Source organism: Suricata suricatta, chromosome 16 (genome assembly GCF_006229205.1).
Source record: "Suricata suricatta isolate VVHF042 chromosome 16, meerkat_22Aug2017_6uvM2_HiC, whole genome shotgun sequence".
NCBI lineage: Eukaryota > Metazoa > Chordata > Mammalia > Carnivora > Herpestidae > Suricata > Suricata suricatta.
The window spans coordinates 51145906-51166529 of NC_043715.1; the positions used below are offsets into that span (position 1 = coordinate 51145906).

Genomic DNA, 20624 nt, shown 5'->3' on the forward strand with positions numbered 1-20624 from the left:
GCCGACGCCTGGAACCAGTGCGACCTGGTGGCCCTCACCTGCTTCCTCCTGGGCGTGGGCTGCCGGTGAGCATCCCGTGACCTTGGACCTTGGCTAGCGGCCCTCCCTGGGCGACTCCGCGTTTTCTTGAAAAGCAAACAATCCCTTCTCCATGGAAGGCACCGCGTAACCGCGGCCTGCAGGGGTCTGCGTGCGAGCGGGAATCCGGCTGTAGGGGTGTGGGGGTGGCGGCGAGGACTTTGCTGTGGCGGCCGCTGTTCTAGGTTCTTCGGGCGGTCGGGCCTTTCTCTAGTCCCGGAGCCTGGCCCGCAGCTTCGGCGCGAGCTGGCAGATCGGAGTCTTTTCCCCAGGCACCATGCCAGGCCACCCTCACCTCCCCCTCTGTCCTCCTGCCCCCACCTCTCTCTATGGGGTCCCCTCTCCCGCCCCCTCGCCCCAGCCTCCTGGACTCCCCTCTTCCCTCCAGTCCCTCGGGCATGGGGCCCCAAGGGTTCTACTCCCAGAGCTGACCCGTGGCTGCCCAGCGCCCCTGCACTTGGCACTGGGCGCCCCGGATGGTCCCGGTGCCCCCATCTCTGCCGGCCTGCGCCCCCATTTCTTTCTTTTTTTATTTTAATGTTTATTTATCTTTGAGAGAGTACACAAGTGGGGGAGCAGAGAGAGAGGGAGACAGAGAATCCGAAGCAGGCTCCAGGCTCTGAGCTGTCAGCATAGAATCTGATGTGGGGCTTGAACTCATGAACCTCAAGATCATGACCCGCGATGAAGTCGGATGCTCAACCGACTGAGCCACCCAGGCGCCTCTTTGCTCCTTTCTACATCTGGGCTGCAGCTCCTCCAAGTGGCTTGAACTTCCTCATACCGCCCTGGGGTGGGAGGGAGGCTTTGACCTTAATGCTAAATATTTTTAATCTGTGCAATTACAAAATTGGAACAGAATTTGACCAGGACAGAAGAGTTCTTATCAAGAAAGTGTTTTCCAGTTTCTTCAAACTTCTCAGTCTGTTTTATATGTAGGGCCATTAAACTAATTTGTTATTTTCTTTTTCTTTCTTTCTTTTCTCTTTTTCTTCCTTTCTCTTTCTTTCCTTCCTTCTTTCCCTTTCTTTCTAATGTTTATTTATTTTTGAGAGAGAGAGTGTGTGCAAAAGCAGGGGAAGGGCAGAGAGAGAGGGAGACACAGAATCTGAAACAGGCTCCAGGCTCCGAGCTGTCAGCACAGAGCCCTATGCGGGGCCTGAACCCACAAACCATGAAATCATGACCTGAGCTGAAATCAAAGGTTGGATGCTTAACTGACTAAGCCACGCAGGCGCCCCTAAAGATTTTGTTTTTAAGTAATCTCCACACCCAACATGGGGCTCAAACTCACAACCCAAAGACCGAGAGTCCTCTGCTCTACCGACTGAACCAGCCAGGCGCCCCTACCTCTTGGTGGTTTTGTTCTAAATCTCTTCCCATAGTCTGCAGCTTGTCTTTTTGCTTTTGTATATTATTATTGTGATTATTTTTTTAAAGTAGGCTCCACACCCAACATGGGGCCGGAACTCATGACCCTGAGATCAGAAGTTGGTTGCTCTTATTGACTGAACCAGCCAGACACCTCACTTTTGTAGATTATCCCTTTTTTTGGTCATCATTAGTTGTAAATTGCTTCCTTTCTCTGAATAGTTTTGCATTTTATTTATTTATTTATTTATTTATTTATTTATTTATTTAGAGGGCGCAAGTGAGCGAGGGGCAGAGAAGAGAGAATCCCAGGAAGGGCAGAGGGAGAGAGAAGCAGCACTCAGATTTTTACTCGAATCGGGGCTCCAGCTCACCCAAAGTGGGGCTCAAGCTCACTCGATGTGGGACTTGAACTCACGAACCATGAGATCATGACCTGAGCCGAAGTCAGATGCATAAAGACAGCCACCAGGTGCCCCCTTGGATATGATCTTAAACATTCTTTTATTCTTTCAGTTTTCATGCTGAAATATCCCGAGACTTAACAAAAAATGCTGCAGAGACAGTACAAAGAATTCCTCCACACCTTTCACGGACATCTCCCAAAGTCCACATCTTACGTTGGCCAAACCGGGAAATTCTTATTCATATTCCTCCGATTGTCCCTCTGATGTCCTTTTTCTGCTCCAGGAGCCAATCCCGTCTGTCAGGCCTTTGGCTGATGAGATCCCAACACCCTTGGACAGTCCAGACCAGTTGGGTGCCATTTGCCTCTTGGGGTCTGTCTCGGGTTCCCTCAGGATCAAATGTCGGCTGCGCATTTTCAGCAGACAGTTTTGCTTTCTCTGTCGGTCGTATCTATGTTTTCTTTTGCTGCAAGGGAAGGCTCACATGTCGGAGTCGTCAGATTAATCTGTCTTTTCCTTTAGTGTGATCTTATATATGTCACTTGTATAAAAGGCTTTGCTTATTGTGTCACATCCTATCCTCTGACGCCCAGGAAGAAATTTTATAGTTTTCTCAGATTTTATTGATTTATTGATTTTTAATTTTGTCGGATTTTAACGTTTTCTCTTTTACTCCGCTTTTAATCCATTCAGAGTTCAAGTCCGCCATGATGCAAAATAGGAATGTAATTTTCATTTTCCCCACAGGGACTGCTGATGTTATGCGCCGTTGCCTTTCCCCTGTGAACAGTGTGTTCTCTGTCACCACTGTCCCGCTAGGTCCCTTGTCCCCTGCTTACTGGTCTGCCGGAACGCTCTATATTTTGCGTCTCACAGGTTGGACAAATACTCCAGCAGGTGTTCCAACTTGCTTGTTACAGGGACTTCCCCAATTTTTGCCACGGCCGTGACCTCTGCGGCCGTTTTTGAGTGGGTGCCGCCGCCTTGCGGCTCAGCTTGGCCCCGTGAACTCTGGGTAAACCCCTGGGGACTCGGAGAGGCCACAGCCTCTCCCTGTCGGTGACCCCTGCGTCTCCTCACACCCCAGGCTGACCCCTGGCCTGTACGACCTGGGCCGCACCGTCCTCTGCCTCGACTTCATGGTCTTCACGCTGCGGCTGCTGCATATCTTCACGGTCAACAAACAGCTGGGGCCCAAGATTGTCATCGTGAACAAGATGGTGAGGGGGCGGGGCCGGCGGGGGCGGGGCCGGGCTGGGAACGGGTGCGCAGAGCAGGGTGGGGGTGGAGCTTCGGTAGGGGCGGGGCCGGGCTTGGTCTCATTTTCTAACCCCCCACAACCCCGCCTTGCGCAGATGAAGGACGTGTTCTTCTTCCTCTTCTTCCTCGGTGTGTGGCTGGTCGCCTACGGGGTGGCCACGGAGGGGCTCCTCAGGCCCCGGGATCGGGACCTCCCGCATATACTGCGCCGCGTCTTCTACCGGCCCTACCTGCAGATCTTCGGGCAGATCCCCCAGGAGGACATGGATGGTATGGAGGGATGAGAGGGCTTGCCACCCTCCCTCGGGTCCCCCTGCCTCGGGGTCTCTATACCCCTCTCTTTAAGTCTCTGCCTCTCTCTCGCTAGGTCTCTGAGTAGCCCGTACCCCCCTTCATCTCTATGGGACTCTGTCCACCTCTCCTATCTCTGTTCCCTGCCTCTGGGTCTCTGACCCTTCCTCTGTCTCTTTGGGTGTCTGATCCCCTCTCTCTCTGGGATTGTGTCTCCCTCTCTCTGGGTCTCTGCTCCCCTGTTCCCCTCTGGATTTCTGTTTTTCTTAGGTCTCTGTCTCCCTGACCCCATCTGAGTGTCTCCCTTTACAGTGGCCCTCATGGAGCACGTCAACTGCTCGTCAGAGCAGGGCTTCTGGGCCCGGCCGCCGGGGACCCAGGCGGGCTCCTGTGTCTCGCTTTATGCCAACTGGCTGGTGATCCTCCTCCTCATCATCTTCCTGCTCGTGGCCAACATCCTGCTGCTGAATTTGCTCATTGCCATGTTCAGGTGAGGCCTGACCGCTCTCTGATCCGACCTCCCCCGGCTTGACCCTGACCCCAGCGTGATTGGCGAGTCCAGCCTAAGCAGTGCTATCTTTGGTCCCTGAATTCTGACTCAGCCTCATGCTGGCTCCCTCCTGGCGGGCCAGTCGATTCAGCATCTGACACTTGATTTTGGCTCAGGTCATGATCTCCCGGCTCATGAGCCTGGAGCTCCGGATGCTGAGCGAGCAGCCTGCTTGGCATTCTCTCTCCCTCTCTCTTTGCCCCTCCCCGACTCCCTCTCAAAATAAGCAAATAACCTTAAAAAAATAGTGAAATACAAATTCATACTGACTAGGATGGCTATAAAAATTTTTTTTAAGTTTATTTTTTAACTCTGAGAGAGAGAGCTCAATCAGAGGAGGGGGAGAGAGAGAGAGAGAGAGAGAGGGAGAGAGAGAATCCCAAGCAGGCCCTGTGCTGTCAGCCGGAACCGTGAGGTCATGACCTGAGCCGAAACCAAGAGTCAGATGCCGATCTGACCGAGCCCCCGGTGCCCCTCGCTCCGGCTTTGGCTTGCGTTTCCCCAGTGACCAGTGATGTTTAGCAGTTTTCCATGTGCTTCGTGTCCGTTTGCACGTCTTCTTTGGAGAAAAGTCCGTTCTGGTCTTTTGCCTGTTTATAAATTAGGTTATTTGTCTTCTTGTTGTTGAGGTGTAGTGGTTCTTTATATATTCTGGATATAAATTCCTATCGCATATGTGATTTGCCAATATGTTCTCCCCTTCTGTAGTTGTCTTCCTGTTCTTGACTACCCCTTTGAGGCACAAAAATTTTTAATTTTATTAATTGTACTATTATTGGTGTCCTATCTAAGGACCAATCACCAAATCCAAGGTCATAAAGATTTACTCCTGCGTTTTATAGTCTTAGCTCTTCTGTTCAGGTTGTTGGTCTGACTTAGTTTTCGTATATGGAGTGAGGTGGGGGTCCAACTTCATTCTTTTTGCACGCAGAAATCCAGGACTTACAGGTCTGTGTTTAAGAGACTGTTTTTCCCCTTTGTATGGACTTGTCACCCTTGATAAACATCATTTGGCCATTGTATTAGTTTCCTGGGACCTCCCTAGTAAAGTTCCAGAACATGGGTGGCTTTAAAGAACAGGAAAAAAATTTTTTTTAATATTTATTTTTATGAGTGGGGGAGGGTCAGAAAGAGAGGGAGACACAGAATCCAAAGCAGGCTCCAGGCTCTGAGCCATCAGCACAGAGCCCGACGCGGGTCTCAAACCCACAAACCATGAGATCATGAACTGAGCCGAAGTTGGACGCTTATCCAACCGAGCCATCCAGGCGCCCCTCTTTTTAAATTTTTTAAATGTTTGGTATAATTTACCAGCAAAAACATCTGGGCCTGGGCTTTTTGTTGTTGTTGTTGTTGTTGGGACATTTTTTGGTTAGTGATTAATCTCTTTACATGTTATAGGTCTTTTGAGGTTTTCTATTTCTTCTTGAGTCAGTTTAGGTAATTTGTGTGTTTCTAGGAATTTGCCCATTTATTTCATTTAAGTTATCTAATTTGTTGGCATACAATTGTGAGTGTTTTCTTATAATCTTTTTTATTTCTGTAAGGTTAGCAGTGATGTTCTCGTTTTCATTCTGATCATAGCTATTTGTGTTCTGGTTTTATTTTTTTTTGAGTGGGGGTGCAGGGCTGAGAGAGAATCGCAAGCAGGCTCCAGGCTCAGCATGGAGCCTGACGCAGGGTCTGATGTCACCGCTGTGAGCCCAAATCAAGAGTCGGACTCCTAATTCAAGACACCATGCCAAGTGGACTTCTGACATCTGACCTTTCGCCCTCCTCACCCAGCTTCTAAGTGCATCCTGTAATACCTCTGACTTTATTGATTCTGACATCTGCCTGGTGCCTTGAACTTCAAACATATTGGCTAATATCTAACCCTGATCCCTTGCCTGCTTTGACCTCTGGTGACCCTTGATCTCTGGTCCCCATAGCTACACCTTCGGCAAAGTACAGGGAAACAGCGACCTCTATTGGAAGGCGCAGCGCTACAGCCTCATCCGGGAATATCACTCTCGGCCTGCGCTGGCCCCGCCTCTCATCGTTATCTCGCACGTGCGCCTCCTCCTCCGGCGACTACGCAGGCGCAGGGCCAGCCTGCCGTCCACCTCGTCCGAACATTTTCGTGAGTGCGGGATTTGGTGAAAAACACAGGGGACGGGACCTGGAGAGAAGGAAGAGCATGGCCAGGCCGGGGGAGGATGCCCAGGAGCACTAGTGCGGCGAGTGTGGAACAGTAGGGGCGTGGCGATAACTGTCGGGGGGCGTGGTCTGGGAGGGCTCGCTCAGACGCTCTGGGTAAGGAGGCCAGGTCGAGGAGGGGGCAGGCCCTTTGACTCCATCCTTACTCCTCCCTGCAGGGGTCTGCCTCCCGAAGGAAGCAGAGCGGACGCTGTTGACGTGGGAGTCGGTGCAGAAGGAGAATTTCCTGCTGGCGCGCGCGCGGGACAAGCGGGAGAGCGACTCCGAGCGCCTGAAGCGCACGTCGCAGAAGTGAGGGCGGGGCCGGCCGGGGGCGGGGGCTTCCGGCCTCGGGGGCGGGGCCTCTGAAGGGAGGAGGGGAGCCCTGGGCGGGGCTGGGGAAGAAAGGTGCTCCAGGTGGAGCCAGAAAGGGACTGGGTCCGGCAACTTTGGGGAGGAAGGCTGGCCTCCAGGGGGGCGGGGCTTCTGCAAGGCTGATGCCCTCAGTCTTCCTGGGTTGCAGGGTTGACACGGCGCTGAAGCAGCTGAGACAGATTCGCGAGTATGAGCAGCGCCTGAAAGGGTTGGAACGGGAGGTGAGGATTCGGGACCAGGCTCGGGGAGGGTGGCGGGGCGCGGGGTTTTGGTCTCGTGCCCTTATGTCCTTCCTGCCCCGCAGGTCCAGCACTGCAGCCGCGTCCTGGGCTGGGTGGCCGAAGCCCTGAACCGCTCGGCGTTGCTGCCTCCAGACGGCCCACCGCCTCCAGCCCCGCCTGGGCCCAAAGGTCAGTGTTGGAGGGTCCGCGTGTGTCTGTCCCCAGGCTCTCACCGCCACGCTGCTTTGTGGGGCCTGTGTTCCTCCATGTCTGAGTGTTTTTCTCTCTTTTGCCGCCCTTCCTTTGACTCTGGGTCACTCTCTCGGTCTCCTCTGGGCTTTTCGTCATTCTTGCTCCTTTTTGCTGGTCTTCCATTTCTTTTTTCTGTCCTCCCCATCCCCACTTTCTGTTCTCTCTTCTCTCTTTCCCCCAGACTGAGTCCTGCTGGCAGACCTCAAGGAGTAGCCCCCATAGAGCGTGTTTGCTCCCAGAGTCAGTCCTAGATGGTCTTGGACCCTCACATCTCCTGGCCTTGCCCCGGAGGGGGGCCCATGCTCACGGAGGACCGTCTGGGCAGCTGTCAGGACCACCTCAGGGAGTGTCATCCGTGCGAACCACGGCAGGCGTGGCTCCTCCCAGAACCAGCCCCAGTCCGGAAGGATCATCCTCCGGAAGCCAGGCATTGCCCTTCCGAAGGCCCAGCCGCAGCCTGCTGGGCAGGAAAGGCTGCAGGGTTCTTGGGACGCAGGGACCACAGATCCCGCTGTAGCTCCCCACGCTGGGGACATAAAGCCGTTTGAGAGGGGCAGAGTCTGCTGCTTGCTCATTGGGGAAATGAGGGGTGTGAACCATTTGCTGGGCCGGGGCTGGTTTGGGGTCACGGAGCAGTGTGGTGCTGTGTTTTAGGTCATCTCGGGTCAGTTCCTCCATCCCAGGCCCACTCTTGCCATCGGACTCGGGCCCAGCGCCTCTTTTATTTATTTTTGAATGTTTATTTTTGAGAGAGAGCTTGTGAGCAGGGGAGAGGCAGAGAGAGAGAGGGAGACCGAGGATCTGAGGCGGGCTCTGTGCTGACAGCAGAGAGCCCGATGTGGGGCTTAAACTCAGGAACTGTGGGATCACCCCCTTAGCCGAAGTCAGATGCTTAACCGACTGAGCCACCCAGGCGCCCCCAGACCCAGCGCCTCCTGTCTGCACTATTTTGATGGTCCTCACTTCGGTGGGACAAAAAAACCCCAACCATCTGCACCCCCTTAGTTTCTGCTTTCCAGTGGAAAAAGAACTCCGTGGTAATAAGCAAATTATTTCCCGGAGAGGGGGTGGGTGGGCGCTGCGTGCATCTGCTCTGGCAAGAGGGGAACAGATGATGCAAATTTGAGAAGCTCACTGCAGAAACGTCTTTAAAGAGTCTAATTAGCGGGAAATTGCAGGCCACGCACACATGGAATTGAGGCAAATATGCGTCATTACACATGCAGTTTAACTAAACAACCATAACAACCTAAACTGGTAATGACAAGACTGAGCTGGCGGCAGTTATTAGTTAAATAGCGAGAAAACCACCAACAACCATGGCATCCAAAAATCAACACCAAAACATCCTTCCTCCAAATGGAGGAATTCCAACTATCTGCCGCCTTCGGGTGCAGAATAGCTTTGAAGTCCCACCGAGTGTTTGTGGCAACCAGATTTCTCTGGAAGATGCTGGATAATTCTCACTAGCCCAAGTAGTGACAATAATATAAACAATCATACAATACACTATTACTACCATACTGTTGGGAATTAAAAAAAATTTTTTTAGCATTTATTTATTATTGAGAGACAGAGCATGATCAGGGGAGGAGCAGAGAGAGAGGGAGACACAGAATCTGAAGCAGGTTCCAGGCTCTGAGCTGTCAGCACAGAGCCTGATGTGGGGCTCAAACTCCCAAACCACGAGATTCTGACCTGAGCCGAAGTCAGACCCTTAACCAACTCAGCCACCCAGGTGCCCCAGTTTTTTTTAATTGCTAATTGCTTATTGCTAGTCTGCAGAAATACTGCTGATTTCTTTTGTTTATTGATGTATTCTGAGTTTGCTAAATTAGTATAATTTTTGTAGATTCTTTGGGATTTTCTTTCTTAATTTGTAAAAATGTTAAACGTTTTTTAATGTTAATTGAGAGAGAGAAAGACAGAATGTGAGTGGGGGAAGGGGAGAGAGAGGGAAACACAGAATCAGAAGCAGCCCCAGGCTCTGAGTTATCAGCACTGAACCCACAAACCGGGAGGTCATGACCTCAGCTGAAGTCAGACACTTAATCAATTGAGCCACTCAGACGCGCACCCCCCATTTTTTTTTTTAATGTTTTATTTATTTTTGATACAGAGAGAGACAGAGCTTGTGAGGGGAAGGGGCAGAGGGAGAAGGAGACACAGAACCGGAAGCAGGCTCCAGACTCTGAGCTAGTTGTCAGCACAGAGCCTGATGCGGGGCTCGAACCCACGAACGCGAGATCTGACCTGAGCCTAAATCGGAGGCTTAACCGACTGAGCCACCCAGGCGCCCCTAAATTTTTTATTAAAGTGAGCCGGGCAGGGGCAGAATTTTTTTTCCAGTTTATTTTTTATCTAGTTCCAGACGTGTTCATCCCCCCAGACGGGACCTCGTGCCCGTGAGGAGCTCCGTGCTCACTCTTGGTCCCAGCTCCCCGCAGCCACCACTCTGCTATCGCTGTAGATTTGCCAAGTCTGGACATTTCATACAAGTTGGATCAGAACATATTGACTTCTTTCACTTAGCACAACGGTTTCAAGGCTCATCCGTGTTGTATCAGAATTTCATGCTTTCCCATGGCTGAATAACATTCCTGGTGTGGATATATCATTTTTATTTTATCCATTTATCCGTTGATGGACATTTGGATGATTTCTAATTTTTGGCGATTGTGAATAATGCTATGAACGTTCACGTACGAGGGTTTTCTGTTAGTGTGTGTGTTTTGTTTTGAACAGTGTTTTGGGGTGTGTGCCTAGATGGAATCGCTGCTGTTTGTGTTTAACTTTTTGAGGAACCGCCCAGATGATTTTCACGGTGGCTGCAACATCTCACATTTCTATGAGCAATGCCTCAGGTTCTGACTTCTACAGATCCACACTGACACCTGTGACTTTCCATTTTCTTTGGTTACGATAGTCTGGTGGGTCTGATTGACGTTTCCCTGGTGATTACTGACGTTGAGCGGCTCCGCGTGTCCCACTCGGCCATGTGTCCATCTTTGAAGGGAATGCTGTGTTTGTACTGAGCACCACCTTGGTAGCACTGACTGCCACCCAATCACAGTTACCTAGGGACAGGTGGGCTTTGAATGAAGCTAAGAACGAAGGCCCTGTGAGCCTAGTCCTCATCTGGGGACCCCCTGGGCTCAGACAGACATTTGGAGTTTAGCAAAGACCAGTCAGTGGTTGGTCCTAAAGCCTCCAGCAAGGATCAGCCTTTATGGCTCTGGTACAGCTCACAGGTGGAGGTTTTGCTGAAGCGCCTTGGCCCGTGTTCCCCAAGTTGAAAAAAACGCACCTGAATTCAACTGCTGAGGCCCACAGCGTGGGGCGGGGAAGTGAGCCGAAGTGACTGCTGGGGGGGGGGGCCCTTGGGCCAACTCGGCGCGCTCTTGGGGCTTCTAGCACACGGGGACGTGGTATTGATGTTTCCCGTGGCCGCACTGTGAATGCCTGTTGTCGGGATTCGCGCCCGGGGACTGGAGCGCGCGTGGCCCTCGCCCGGTCAGTGTCGGAAACCCCGGGGGCAGGAGGCCGGGGAATCCGGTTTTCCCGACCTGGCGCCCGGCGCGGCGCTCCGAGAGGCCGGTTCCCAGCACAACAGCGCCACCTGCTGGCGCAGCCTCCAAGAACACGCCTTTTAGGAAAAGGCAGCTCTTGCCACTTTGGTATGAAACTCTCCGTCCCTGGAGGCCTCGTGACTCCCTCGCCCTCTATATTCATTTGGGGGCTTAGTTCACTGGGGTGCGGCAGCCCCCCAAGCCCAGAAGACAGATTTAAATGTACAGTTAAGGTATTGGGACTTTCTCTTTTCCCTACCGTCCACAAGCATCTGGTTTTATTGGAACAAGTTTCTGAAAAATCAGAATATATTTCTGACCACCTGCCTCTCGTCCTCCTGGTCCACGCACCTTAGGTAGGCGGCCTGGTCACTGAGTGTGGGTGTTTCCAGAGGGTCCATCTCTTCCAGGCTGTCTCCGGGATATGGCTGAGGCCGAAGGGGAGAGGGAGTTATAAAGACTTATTTTTAAAATTAAGGATTCTGATTCCTGACTATTCTTGGGTCACCTTTCTGCTGGACAGCCTGGTGGGTCCACCATCTGGGTGACAGCCTACCCCAAAGCGGGTCCAACTAGGGAGTTCAAACTAAATTTTGGTTTAGCCACCAGCATTTTCTTGCGCCTGACATGGGGTTGGCAAACTATTGCTGTTATCCCTGGCCCTTGAGCTAAGACTGATTTTTTTTTTTTTTACCTTTTTAAAAGAGTACAAAAAAACCCAAAGAATATATAATAGAGACCACATGTCCTGCGAAGCCTAAAGTATTTATTATCCGGCCCTTTATTGGAGACATCCAGATCCAGGCTGGCCGCGAGCCCCGGGCCGAGGGGCCAGAAGCGTCCGCTCCACACTCACCAAGATCACCAGCCGCCACCCACACAGAGGTCACCTCACATGTCCGGGTCTTCCCCTCCGAGCTCGTGGGAGCACCCTAGATTGGGGAGTGTAGGTCAAGAAGTGGTGAACTTGGTATGGGAGCGAGAAAGGATCCCAGACTAGAAACAGGGAGACCGCAACTCTATTTCCACCCACGGGGCAGGTGCTCTCCGGGCAGCTATTCCTGTCCTCTGAGCCTCCTGCAGGATCCACCCCCTCGAGGAGAGGCGTGGGGAGGACCCCAGCAAAGGGCCCGCCTGCTGCCTTGTCTAAGCGCTAACAGGCCTGGGGGCGTCCTGCGGCCCCGGGACTGTGTCCTCCATGCTGGGCTTCTCACCCCCAACCTCGCACAAGAAACACCCTCTTGCTGGAGCCCTGTGGGGTTAAGACGCATCATACGCACTGGCTTCTGTCCTACCCCACTGGACTCTTGGCACATGTGGCCGGTGGAGGCCGGTCCTGGCTCGGAGGGGAAGAGACTCAGGGTGAAGGTGGGGAGGGGGACCAGGCCCTCTCCAGCCACGTCATCCCAGACCCAGGGTGGCTAGAGAGCAGAGGAGGAGGCCGGAAGGCGGGAGGTGAGTCTCGGCCACAGGACGGGCCTGGGAGCTTCTGCCTCTGCGCTCCTCCAGGCGCTCCGAACGCCGGTGCAGAAGCCATCACACTGGACCCGCAGGAGGAAACGTTTAGAATTGTTTCAACCGAAGTAAGCAGAACAAATGAGGCTTTGCTGATACTAAGCATGTAGAATGACAGTAGGTCACAAGGAGATTTCCTACATGTGTTGGGAATATTTTCTCAACAAGTTGTCACTGAAAGGGGAGTGTGAGAGAATGTTTAGAGCCCTCTGAGGGAATGGGTGTGAATGGGCAGGCACTGGGCCGGTGATGGGCCCTGGACGCCCAAAGTCATGACCTCCCGGGATGGGGAGTTGCCCAGAAAGTCCCTAAGAGGTGTGGCTTCTAGAAGGTGCCTCCACCCCGAGTTGCCTTCACTCCATCTGACATCAGAGGAGGTAGGGGGGTGCCGCAGACTAACCTACTAAGCTCGGAGCTCTTTCTCAAGGACTCGTGGGTCCCGAGCCCCCAGAATCCAGGTGACCTCCCTCCCAATGCCCAAGTGGGTGAGCGACCACCCACTGGAGAACAAAGCATGACAGCTAGCGAGGGCCTGCCTGGGCGGTGCTGTTCCGGCGTGCTGCCTGGTGACCTAGTGAGATGGTGCTCACCCGCTACCAGGTTAGATTTTAGGGCTAAAATCTAACAGTGAGACCGACTGCTGCCAAGTTCCCCCAATGGTTTGGCTCAACTCCAGAACGAGGAGTCTAGAAACTTGGTATCTGTGTCCCAAAGGGAGTGGGAGGTTGGATTCGCCAGACTGGACACAGTTCACCCGAGGTTGGCCATTTGCACGACGTCCGCGGAGGCCGCAGGCTGAAAGCACACGCGCCGGGTCTCGGGCCATTTACTGCCGCGGCGATGTCAGCCCAGCCCGAGCCGAGAGGCAGCCGGAGGAGCTGCCCCAGCCGTCCAGTGTCCAGTTTGCTGCGGAGTTTGGGGTTTGCCGAGAACAGTCTGTCGCCATGGTAACGGGGAAGGCTGGGGCTTGGAAAGTGCTACAAGGCCATCTCCCTCTAGCCAACGGGCTGCTCCCTCCGCGCAGGGAGAAAGGAGGCCCTGGGTGCAGCTCTGTGAGTGGCCGAGTCGATTTCTTCTTCTGAATTCTCCAGTCCCAGCGCCGAGTGGCCCACTTAGCAGAACCGGTGTCATTCCAGGAGAGGAAGCCGCTCCTGAGCTGTCCATTTCCTCCCAAGGCCAACTGCGTGTCGTTAGTGGCAAAATTTCCACGCGCCCCTCTCCCTCCTTCCCAGCAGGACCGGTTATTTCTGTAGCAAGATGGACGCTAATGCCAGATTTGGGGACGTGGGCGGTGTCACCGGCTACGGAGCAGATCTCTGCTTTCCTTCCTGCGTCTCCTTGTTCTGGCCCCGGTTGGCTGTGGTTACGGAGGCCGAGCTCAGGCGCCTTGGAGCGAGAATGCTGACGCACCTCGGGGACCGCGCTGACGCCGGGGACGTAAGGACAGGCAGGCGGACCGGAGGAGCTCTGGTCCCCCTCGAGGGCAGGCCCAACCTCCTCCGGATGGAGCTCAGCTTCAGCCTCCTGGTCAGGGGCAGGTTGAGCTTTCTGGATGAGGTTCACTGTCTCCCGGGGCGTCCCCTGTCGTTTGGGGTTCTGTAAAGGGTTGGAGGGCGCCAGGGGCTTTTCAGAGGGATCAGAAGCAGTGTGGTCCTTGGGGTGCCACCGTGGTGAAGTGGCTGCACTGGGATTGGCAGAAAGGTGAGGACGCTGAGGAAGGCGACCGAGCCCAGGGCGCTCCGCCGGCAGAGCTGTTTTGCTCCCTGGCTCTGGAGGCAGAGAGAAGGGTGCGGGGGTCAATCCCTGTGATGCTGGGGACTCCATTCCCCGGGGGCTGGGAAGCTGGCTAAAGGGCCCCTGGGGACGGAGGGAGCCCAGACCTCGGGTCCCCGTGAGTGGAGACGAGCTAGGCGGTGCCGGGGCGGTGGAAGGAGCCGGGGCAGGGGCAGCGCCGCACTGCAGGACGCGGCACACGGCGAGGGGCCAGCGGCGCGGGCAGGGTCACGTAGCTCCACGGGAAAGTGGAGGAGGACCGGCTCCCTGAACATTCTTCCCTGAACGTGGGGCGGGAGCACCGGGTGTAGACGGCTGGGTAGGAGGCCTCCCCGGGCGGCCGGACCTGAGCTCTTGGGAGGGCGGTTCTCGGTTCTCTCACTGGCTGCCAAGTCCTGCTGGGCCCTCGCGGAGGACGGGAACCCGCGTGCGTGTGGTGCTCCAGCCCTCTGCCTTCAGACTGTCCCCTGTGGCCCCTGGTTCCTGACGGCTCCTCCCACCTGCACACCACCCCCCTCCAGCCACTGGGGTCCCCCTGCTGTGGGATGGACAAAGGGAGATGTGGGGTGGTTCCCTGCTGGGTGGGCCCTGGGTGCTTGGACATCACCTCCTGGCTCCAGAGAGCCAGGCCAGGGCCACATTCTGGAAGGCCACAAGGACGATGAGGGTGAAGGGGACCAGGCGGTCATCAAACAAGGACATTATGTAGCTGCCAGCATGACTGGTGAAGATGAGGCTGCCCAGGAACCCTCCCGAGCACATGAGCACTGTGACAAAGGCAGGTGTGGCCGCACTGAGGTCTAAGTGCAGGGCTGGGCTAGGGGTCAAAGTGAGCTCTAGTGACTGGGGGGCCTGGGGAGAGGGGGCAGCAGGGCAGGGTTTTTGCTAGGCCGAGAACCCTCATACCCGAGAGCAGCTTGGGATACCTCCTGAAGAGGGAGGAGGAGGTCTGGAGGGGGGACGACGCTGCTGTCCAAGATGGTCATCAAGGTGCCCAGGCCCAGGAGGAGGATGGCCCAGGGAGACGGCTTGGGAGAAGGCTGCGCATGCCAGGCCGGGGCCCGCGGGAGCTGCGGGGAGAAGGGCTCTCAGGCAGAGGGGGGTCTGGATGGGGGGCCGGCGCAGTGACCGATCAGCAGTGTGTGTCTCGGACAGAGGAAGGGGGCAGGGCGCCGCGGGAGCGGGGCAGAAGGCTGAGTGTTGGCCCCGCTTGCTTTCCGGAGCTGTGGGAGCTCTCGCCGCTTGAGGCCTGTTTCCACCTCTAACAAACTGGGCTCCTAGGGTGGACGTGAGAATTAAAGTCAAGTGACCACTTAGCGAAGACCCCGGTGCATAGGAGACGGCGGTGGAGACTTGATTATAACTGCTACCGGCCTCGGAAGATGCGTGGGTGGCCCACGAGGCTCCTGGGAAATACACTTCCCAGAGTCCTCCAGGGCCTCCCGGAAGCACCCTCCCGTGCCCCCAAACCCGCCTTTTCCTTCTGCGTCCTGACGCTGCAGGCGGGGAGAAGCGGACGGCCTGGCAGCGGAGGTGTCGAGGCCGATGGCTGATCCAGCCCGGGCAGCCCGGGGCGGGCGGGGGACGATGTCCTGGGGGGCTTGGCGTCCTGAGGCAGCACCCCCGTCTTTATCGGGTTCATCAGCTCTGAGACAGTCCTGGACGGGAACAGCAGAGGAGGGGAAAGGTGGCGAGCGGGCCGGCCCCGCCGCTGTCCGAGAGGAACGTGCCGGATAGTTCAGCCGAGTAACGAGGGCAGATGCACAGGGACTGGCAGCGAATCGCGGGGACTTGGGGCAGGGGAGTTGCGCTGGGGAGTCCCCCTAAAGGGCAGAATACTCTATAGATTTGTTGTAGCTGGGATTCCTCAGTGTTATGGGTTGAAGTGTGCCCCCCGCTAAATTCAGGAGTTCAAGCCCTAAGCCCCACTCCCTCAGAAACGGGACCTTGTTTGGAAGTAGGGTTGTTACAGAGATAAAGATGAGGTCATACTGGCCCTTCATCCAGTAGGACTGGTGTCCTAAAAGGGGAAATTTGGGGGCCCCTGGGTGGCTCAGTTGGTTAAGCGTTGGATTTCAGCTCAGTCAGGATCTTGTGGTTTGTGAGTTGAAGCCGCGTGTAGGGCTCTACGCTGACAGCTCAGAGCCTGGAGCCCGTCTGGGGTTCTGTCTCCCTCTCTTTCTGCCTCTCCCCCACTTGTTCTCTATCTCTTTCAAAACAAATAAAAAATAAACTAACCCCCCCCCCCAACATGTTATTGGTTCTAGGCTCTTCTTCAGTGTTTTTCATTTTTTTTTTCTGTTTCACTTTGTAGATAAATAGAAATTTATCTGTCCTCAAATTAACTGATCCTTTATTCTGCTGGACGCATACTAGATACATCCATTGAAACTGTTTTCATCTACTTTTTTGAGTTCTACAATTTCCACGTGGTCCTGTTAGAGTTTCCATATCTTTCCTAAAATATCTTTGTTGCTTCCATTTTATTCATCTTTCCTATGCAATCCCTTGATATATTTAGAATTGTTTTAAAGGTCTTGTCTAATGTGATGATCTCTGCGTCTTGGTTTTTCTCTTGGCTTCTAATGGATTCTCTTTTCCTGGGTTCTGGAATGTCCCGGGAGTGTTCCATTCCATGTGGGACGCTGTAGATAGAACAACAAAGGAGAAGGGTCTGTGATTTGTTTTGTGTAATCATGATAAACTTAAGACTTTTATTCCAACAGGCAGCTACAGTTAGGGCTATTTATTTAGAGTTTTCTAAGTGTTGAGGTGAGCTGGGGTGGGTGACAGTTTTTATTAGTTTTTTTTCCTGCCTTCACATGGAATTAAGGAGGGCTCACCTTGCACTCGGCCATACCCCCAACGTACTGCACCCCCTTCCCCCGCTGTGCAGTGAGGGGTAGTGTCATTATTTGGGCTGAAGTGGGCTGGACAGTAGCTGTAGTAGTTTTTGGCTTTGGATGCAGCTCCAGTGCGGCCGCACATGCCGGCACCACGAGACTCGGCAGAGCACCTCTGCTTGCTCAGCTGGTCTCCCTTGCACCTTCTGCCTCTTCTCCAAAAACCGTTCCTGGGAACAGAGAGGCAAACTGTTGGGTCGAGCTGTTGATTTCCTCGTTGGGGGCTTGCTGCGATTCCAACACCCTCGGGCAGCCCTGCTGCTATCCAGGGCGTGCATGGTGTCTCCGTGTGGGCGCAGAGTCCCTGCGGGCTGTGCCTCCGGCCACATACAGACGCAGCCGCCTCCGGATAGGAAGGCATTCGTGGTTCTTTGTTCACGTTTGATGGACTCCTCACTCTCCAGGCTTTAGTTCATGAGGGCTCCCTTGTGTCCACTGTTCCTCAGGACTGTTACAGGACAGTATTATGATTTTATCCATTTTTAAAATTGCTGCTACCAAGGAAGCATGGACTTGTATCCTTCGACATCCAAACTGGAAGAAAAATCCCAGCTTGGGGATTTTTAAAATAACATTCCTTTTGTTTTTGATTTTTAAAATTTACATCCAAATTAGCATACAGTGCAACAATGATTTCAGGAGCAGATTCCTTAATGCCCTTTACCCGTTTAGCCCGTCCCCCGCCCCCTCCCATAACCCCTCCAGGAACCCTGTTTGTTCTCCATATTTTAGTCTCTTGCTTCCCCCTCCCTGTTTTATATTGTTTTTGCTTCCCTTCCCTTATGTTAATGTTTTGTATCTTCAAGTCCTCATATGAGTGAAGTCATGATATTTGTCTAACTTCACTTAGCTTAATACCTTCTAGTTCCATCCACGTAGTTGCAGATGGCAAGATTTCATTCTTGATTGCCGAGTAATACTCCACTGTGTGGAGAGACACACACACACACACTCCATCCATTCTTCCAGTGATGGACATTTGGGCTCTTCCATACTTTGGCTGTGTTGATAGCGCTGCTGTAAATCTTGGGGTGCATGTGTCCCTTAGAAACAGCACACCTGTAACCCCTGGATAAATACGCAGTAGTGCAGTTGTCGGGTCGTAGGGCAGTTCTATTTTTAATTTTTTGAGGAACCTCCACACGGTGTTCCCACCAGCAGTGCAGACCCTCTCTCCCCGCATCCTCGCCAGCGTCTGTTGTTGCCCGAGTTGTTAACGCTAGCCATTCTGACAGGTGTGAGGTGGTATCTCATTGTGGTTTTGATTTGTACTTCCTGGATCATGTGTGATGTTGAGCATTTTTACGTGTCAGTTGGCCATTTATATGTCTCTTTGGAGAAGTGTCTATTCATGTCTTTTGCTCATTTCGTCACTGGATTATTTGTTTTTTGGGTGTTGAGTTTGGTAAATTCTCAATAGATTTTGGATACTAACCCTTTATCTGATATGTCATTTATAAATATCTTCTCCCATCTGTTGCCTTTTAGTTTTGCTGATTGCTTCCTTCGCTGTGCAGAAGCTTTTTATTTTGATAGTTCATTTTTGCCTTTATTTCCCTTGCTTCCGGAGACGTGTTGAGTAAGTCAAGGTCAAAGAGGTTCTCTGTCTGCTTTCTCCTTGAGGATTTTGATGGGTTCCTGGCTTACATTTAGGTCCTTCCTCCACTTGAGTTTATCTTTGAGTGTGGTGTAAGAACGTGGTCCAGTTCTCCCCCACCTCTTGCTGAGGAGACTGTCTTTATTTCATTGAATATTCTTTCCTGCTTTGTCAATGATGAGTTGGCCATACGTTTGTGGGTACATTTTTGGGTTCTCTATTGTTTCCATTGATCTGAGTGTCTGTCTTTGTGCAAGTACCCTACTATCTTCATGATTATAGCTTTGTAATAATACAGCTTGAAGTCTGGGATTGTGATGCCTACTGTTTTGGCTTTTTCAAGATTGCTTTGGCTATTTGGGGTTTTTTTCTGGTTTTGTTCTAGCTCTGTGAATAATGCTGGTTTTATTTTGATAGGGATTGCATTGAGTATGTAGATTACTTTGGGTAGTATTACCATTTTAACAATATTTTTTCTTCTATCCAGGAGCATGGGGTATTTTTCCTTTTGTGTGTGTGTGTCTTCAATTTCTTTCATAAACTTTCTATAGTTTTCAGTGTATAGATTTTTTCACCTTTTTAGTTAGATTTATTCCTAGGCATTTTATGGTTTTTGGTTTTATAAAAGTTTTCAAATGTTTATTTTTGAGAGGGAAAGCAAGGGAGAGGCAGAGACACAGAACTCGCGGCAGGCTCCAGGCTCTGAGCTACTAGCACAGCGCCCGATGTGGGGCTTGAACTCATGAACCATGAGATCATGACTTAAGCTGAAGTCAGATGCTTAATCTACCAAGCCATCCAGGCACTCCCCCCACCTTGGGGATTAAAAAAAATTCCCAATGCCTGAAGACCACGTAAATCAGAATCTCTGAAAGTGAGACTCAGGTCCAAGTGTTTTCTAAGGCTTCCCAAATAATTTCAGTATGCAGCTTAGGCCAATGACCTCTGGTTGTGGTCCAGGATGTGGTGCAACGTTCTCTGTGGGTTAAAGAATTGATTTTGAAGTCTTCTTTATACCAGTTACAATTTATGGAAACCTTTGGACAGTTCTGTCTCAGGACCTATTTTCTTCTCTATAAAGTGGTGGATATTAGAATAGTATCACTTGGGGGCTCCCAGGTGGCTCAGTTGGTTGAGTGTCTGACTCTTGATTTCAGCTCAGGTCATGGTCTCAGTTTGCAGGATTGAGCCCCACTTCAGGCTCAGCACTCACAGTGCAGACCCTGCTTGGAATTCTCTCTCCCTCTCTTGCTGCCCCTCTCCCTGCTCTCTCTCTCTCTCAAAATAAATGTTTTTAGAATAATATCATTTGCCAGCTTTTTCTGAAAATGTGATATTATGATTATAATTACTATTGTTGTAATTATTATCGGGGAGTCCTGAGTGGGAAGGGCCCGGGAGGCTGGGGGATTGCTCAGGTAGAGGATGGCCCTCCTGTTGGACGTGCAAGGCTGTGATTACTCACTTCTCAACACAGGCGTGGGCGCTGGTGGTGGCCCAGAACCCCGGCACTAGGAGGATGATGGATGTGAGCACCAAGGAGGCCACCTGGATAGAGCTGTTGTCTCTAGCCTTGGAGGAGGAGTTGATGGTGGTGCCCGTTGCTTAAGGAACAGCCCACATGGCCTCCTGCCTGATGCCACAGGTCCAGTGAGGCCCAGGATGAGAGCTGTGCACGGGGTTGGGAGAGAGAGATGTTTGGAGGCGAGCTGGAAGAGGGGCAGGCTGGGCCGCAGGAAAGGCGTCGGAGAAGGAGAGGCGGAGGAGGCCTGGCGAGTTGCGGGAGGGAGGAGGCGCGGAGGCCCCAGCCTCACCTCTGAGGTCACCATCCATCTGAGGCTGCTAAGTGCGCCTTTCAAGAGAGACTTGGGCGGAGGGATACGGAGAAAGTCAGGGTCTGGGCAGGCGGAGGCACGCGGTCACAGGGAGCACAGGCTGGCAGGGGAGAGCCGGGGACAGGCCGAACCAGGTGGAGGTGGCCAGGGTATGACAGGAGGATGACTCGTGGGAGACAACAGTGTTGTTGGGGGGGGGGGGACAACCCACCAATAAGTGGGTGAGAGGTGAGACACCGAGTAGAGATGGATTTTGCATGGTCAGGAGCTGGACATCATCATCATCATCTGCCTGGGTTTTATGGTCTTTGCGTGACTTAACCGCATGGAACTGTCATGGGTGAAGACGGAGGAAAAGCAACTGAGGAGAGACTTCGGGGGAGGGTAGCACGGTCAGTGGGGATTTTGAAGTATTTCTGGTTCTTTCTGCCCTGGGAGAGGAAGGCAGG

The 20624-nt window shown here is 52.9% G+C and overlaps 2 protein-coding genes and 1 long non-coding RNA gene across 3 annotated transcripts in view; 1 reads left to right on the plus strand and 2 right to left on the minus strand.

The window, feature by feature from the left end:
* Nucleotides 1-7536, plus strand: part of TRPM4 (transient receptor potential cation channel subfamily M member 4) — a 32846-nt gene extending 25310 nt beyond the window's left edge. Inside the window, exons 18-26 of the mRNA XM_029925657.1 lie at nucleotides 1-65; nucleotides 2944-3076; nucleotides 3212-3386; nucleotides 3720-3897; nucleotides 5889-6079; nucleotides 6315-6447; nucleotides 6659-6731; nucleotides 6815-6920; nucleotides 7165-7536. The exon at nucleotides 1-65 is cut by the window's left edge and continues 43 nt beyond it. Of these exons, the coding sequence (XP_029781517.1) occupies nucleotides 1-65; nucleotides 2944-3076; nucleotides 3212-3386; nucleotides 3720-3897; nucleotides 5889-6079; nucleotides 6315-6447; nucleotides 6659-6731; nucleotides 6815-6920; nucleotides 7165-7169 (1059 nt within the window). The 3' untranslated portion in view covers nucleotides 7170-7536. The remainder of the gene's footprint in view (nucleotides 66-2943; nucleotides 3077-3211; nucleotides 3387-3719; nucleotides 3898-5888; nucleotides 6080-6314; nucleotides 6448-6658; nucleotides 6732-6814; nucleotides 6921-7164) is intronic.
* Nucleotides 7537-12705: 5169 nt separating this feature from the next.
* Nucleotides 12706-15843, minus strand: LOC115279848. Its single transcript, XM_029924350.1, has 7 exons — nucleotides 15811-15843; nucleotides 15211-15498; nucleotides 15055-15117; nucleotides 14767-14910; nucleotides 14448-14692; nucleotides 14187-14293; nucleotides 12706-13836 (listed from the first exon to the last, which is right to left on the minus strand). Exons 1-7 carry the CDS (start codon nucleotides 15841-15843, stop codon nucleotides 12911-12913), a joined length of 1806 nt encoding a protein of 601 aa, XP_029780210.1. The 3' UTR covers nucleotides 12706-12910.
* Nucleotides 15844-16196: 353 nt separating this feature from the next.
* LOC115280968 lies at nucleotides 16197-20511 on the minus strand. The gene is made up of 3 exons (XR_003904008.1): nucleotides 20387-20511; nucleotides 19806-20009; nucleotides 16197-16485 (listed from the first exon to the last, which is right to left on the minus strand). It is a non-coding gene; the product is annotated as an uncharacterized LOC115280968 (long non-coding RNA).
* Nucleotides 20512-20624: the final 113 nt, after the last annotated feature.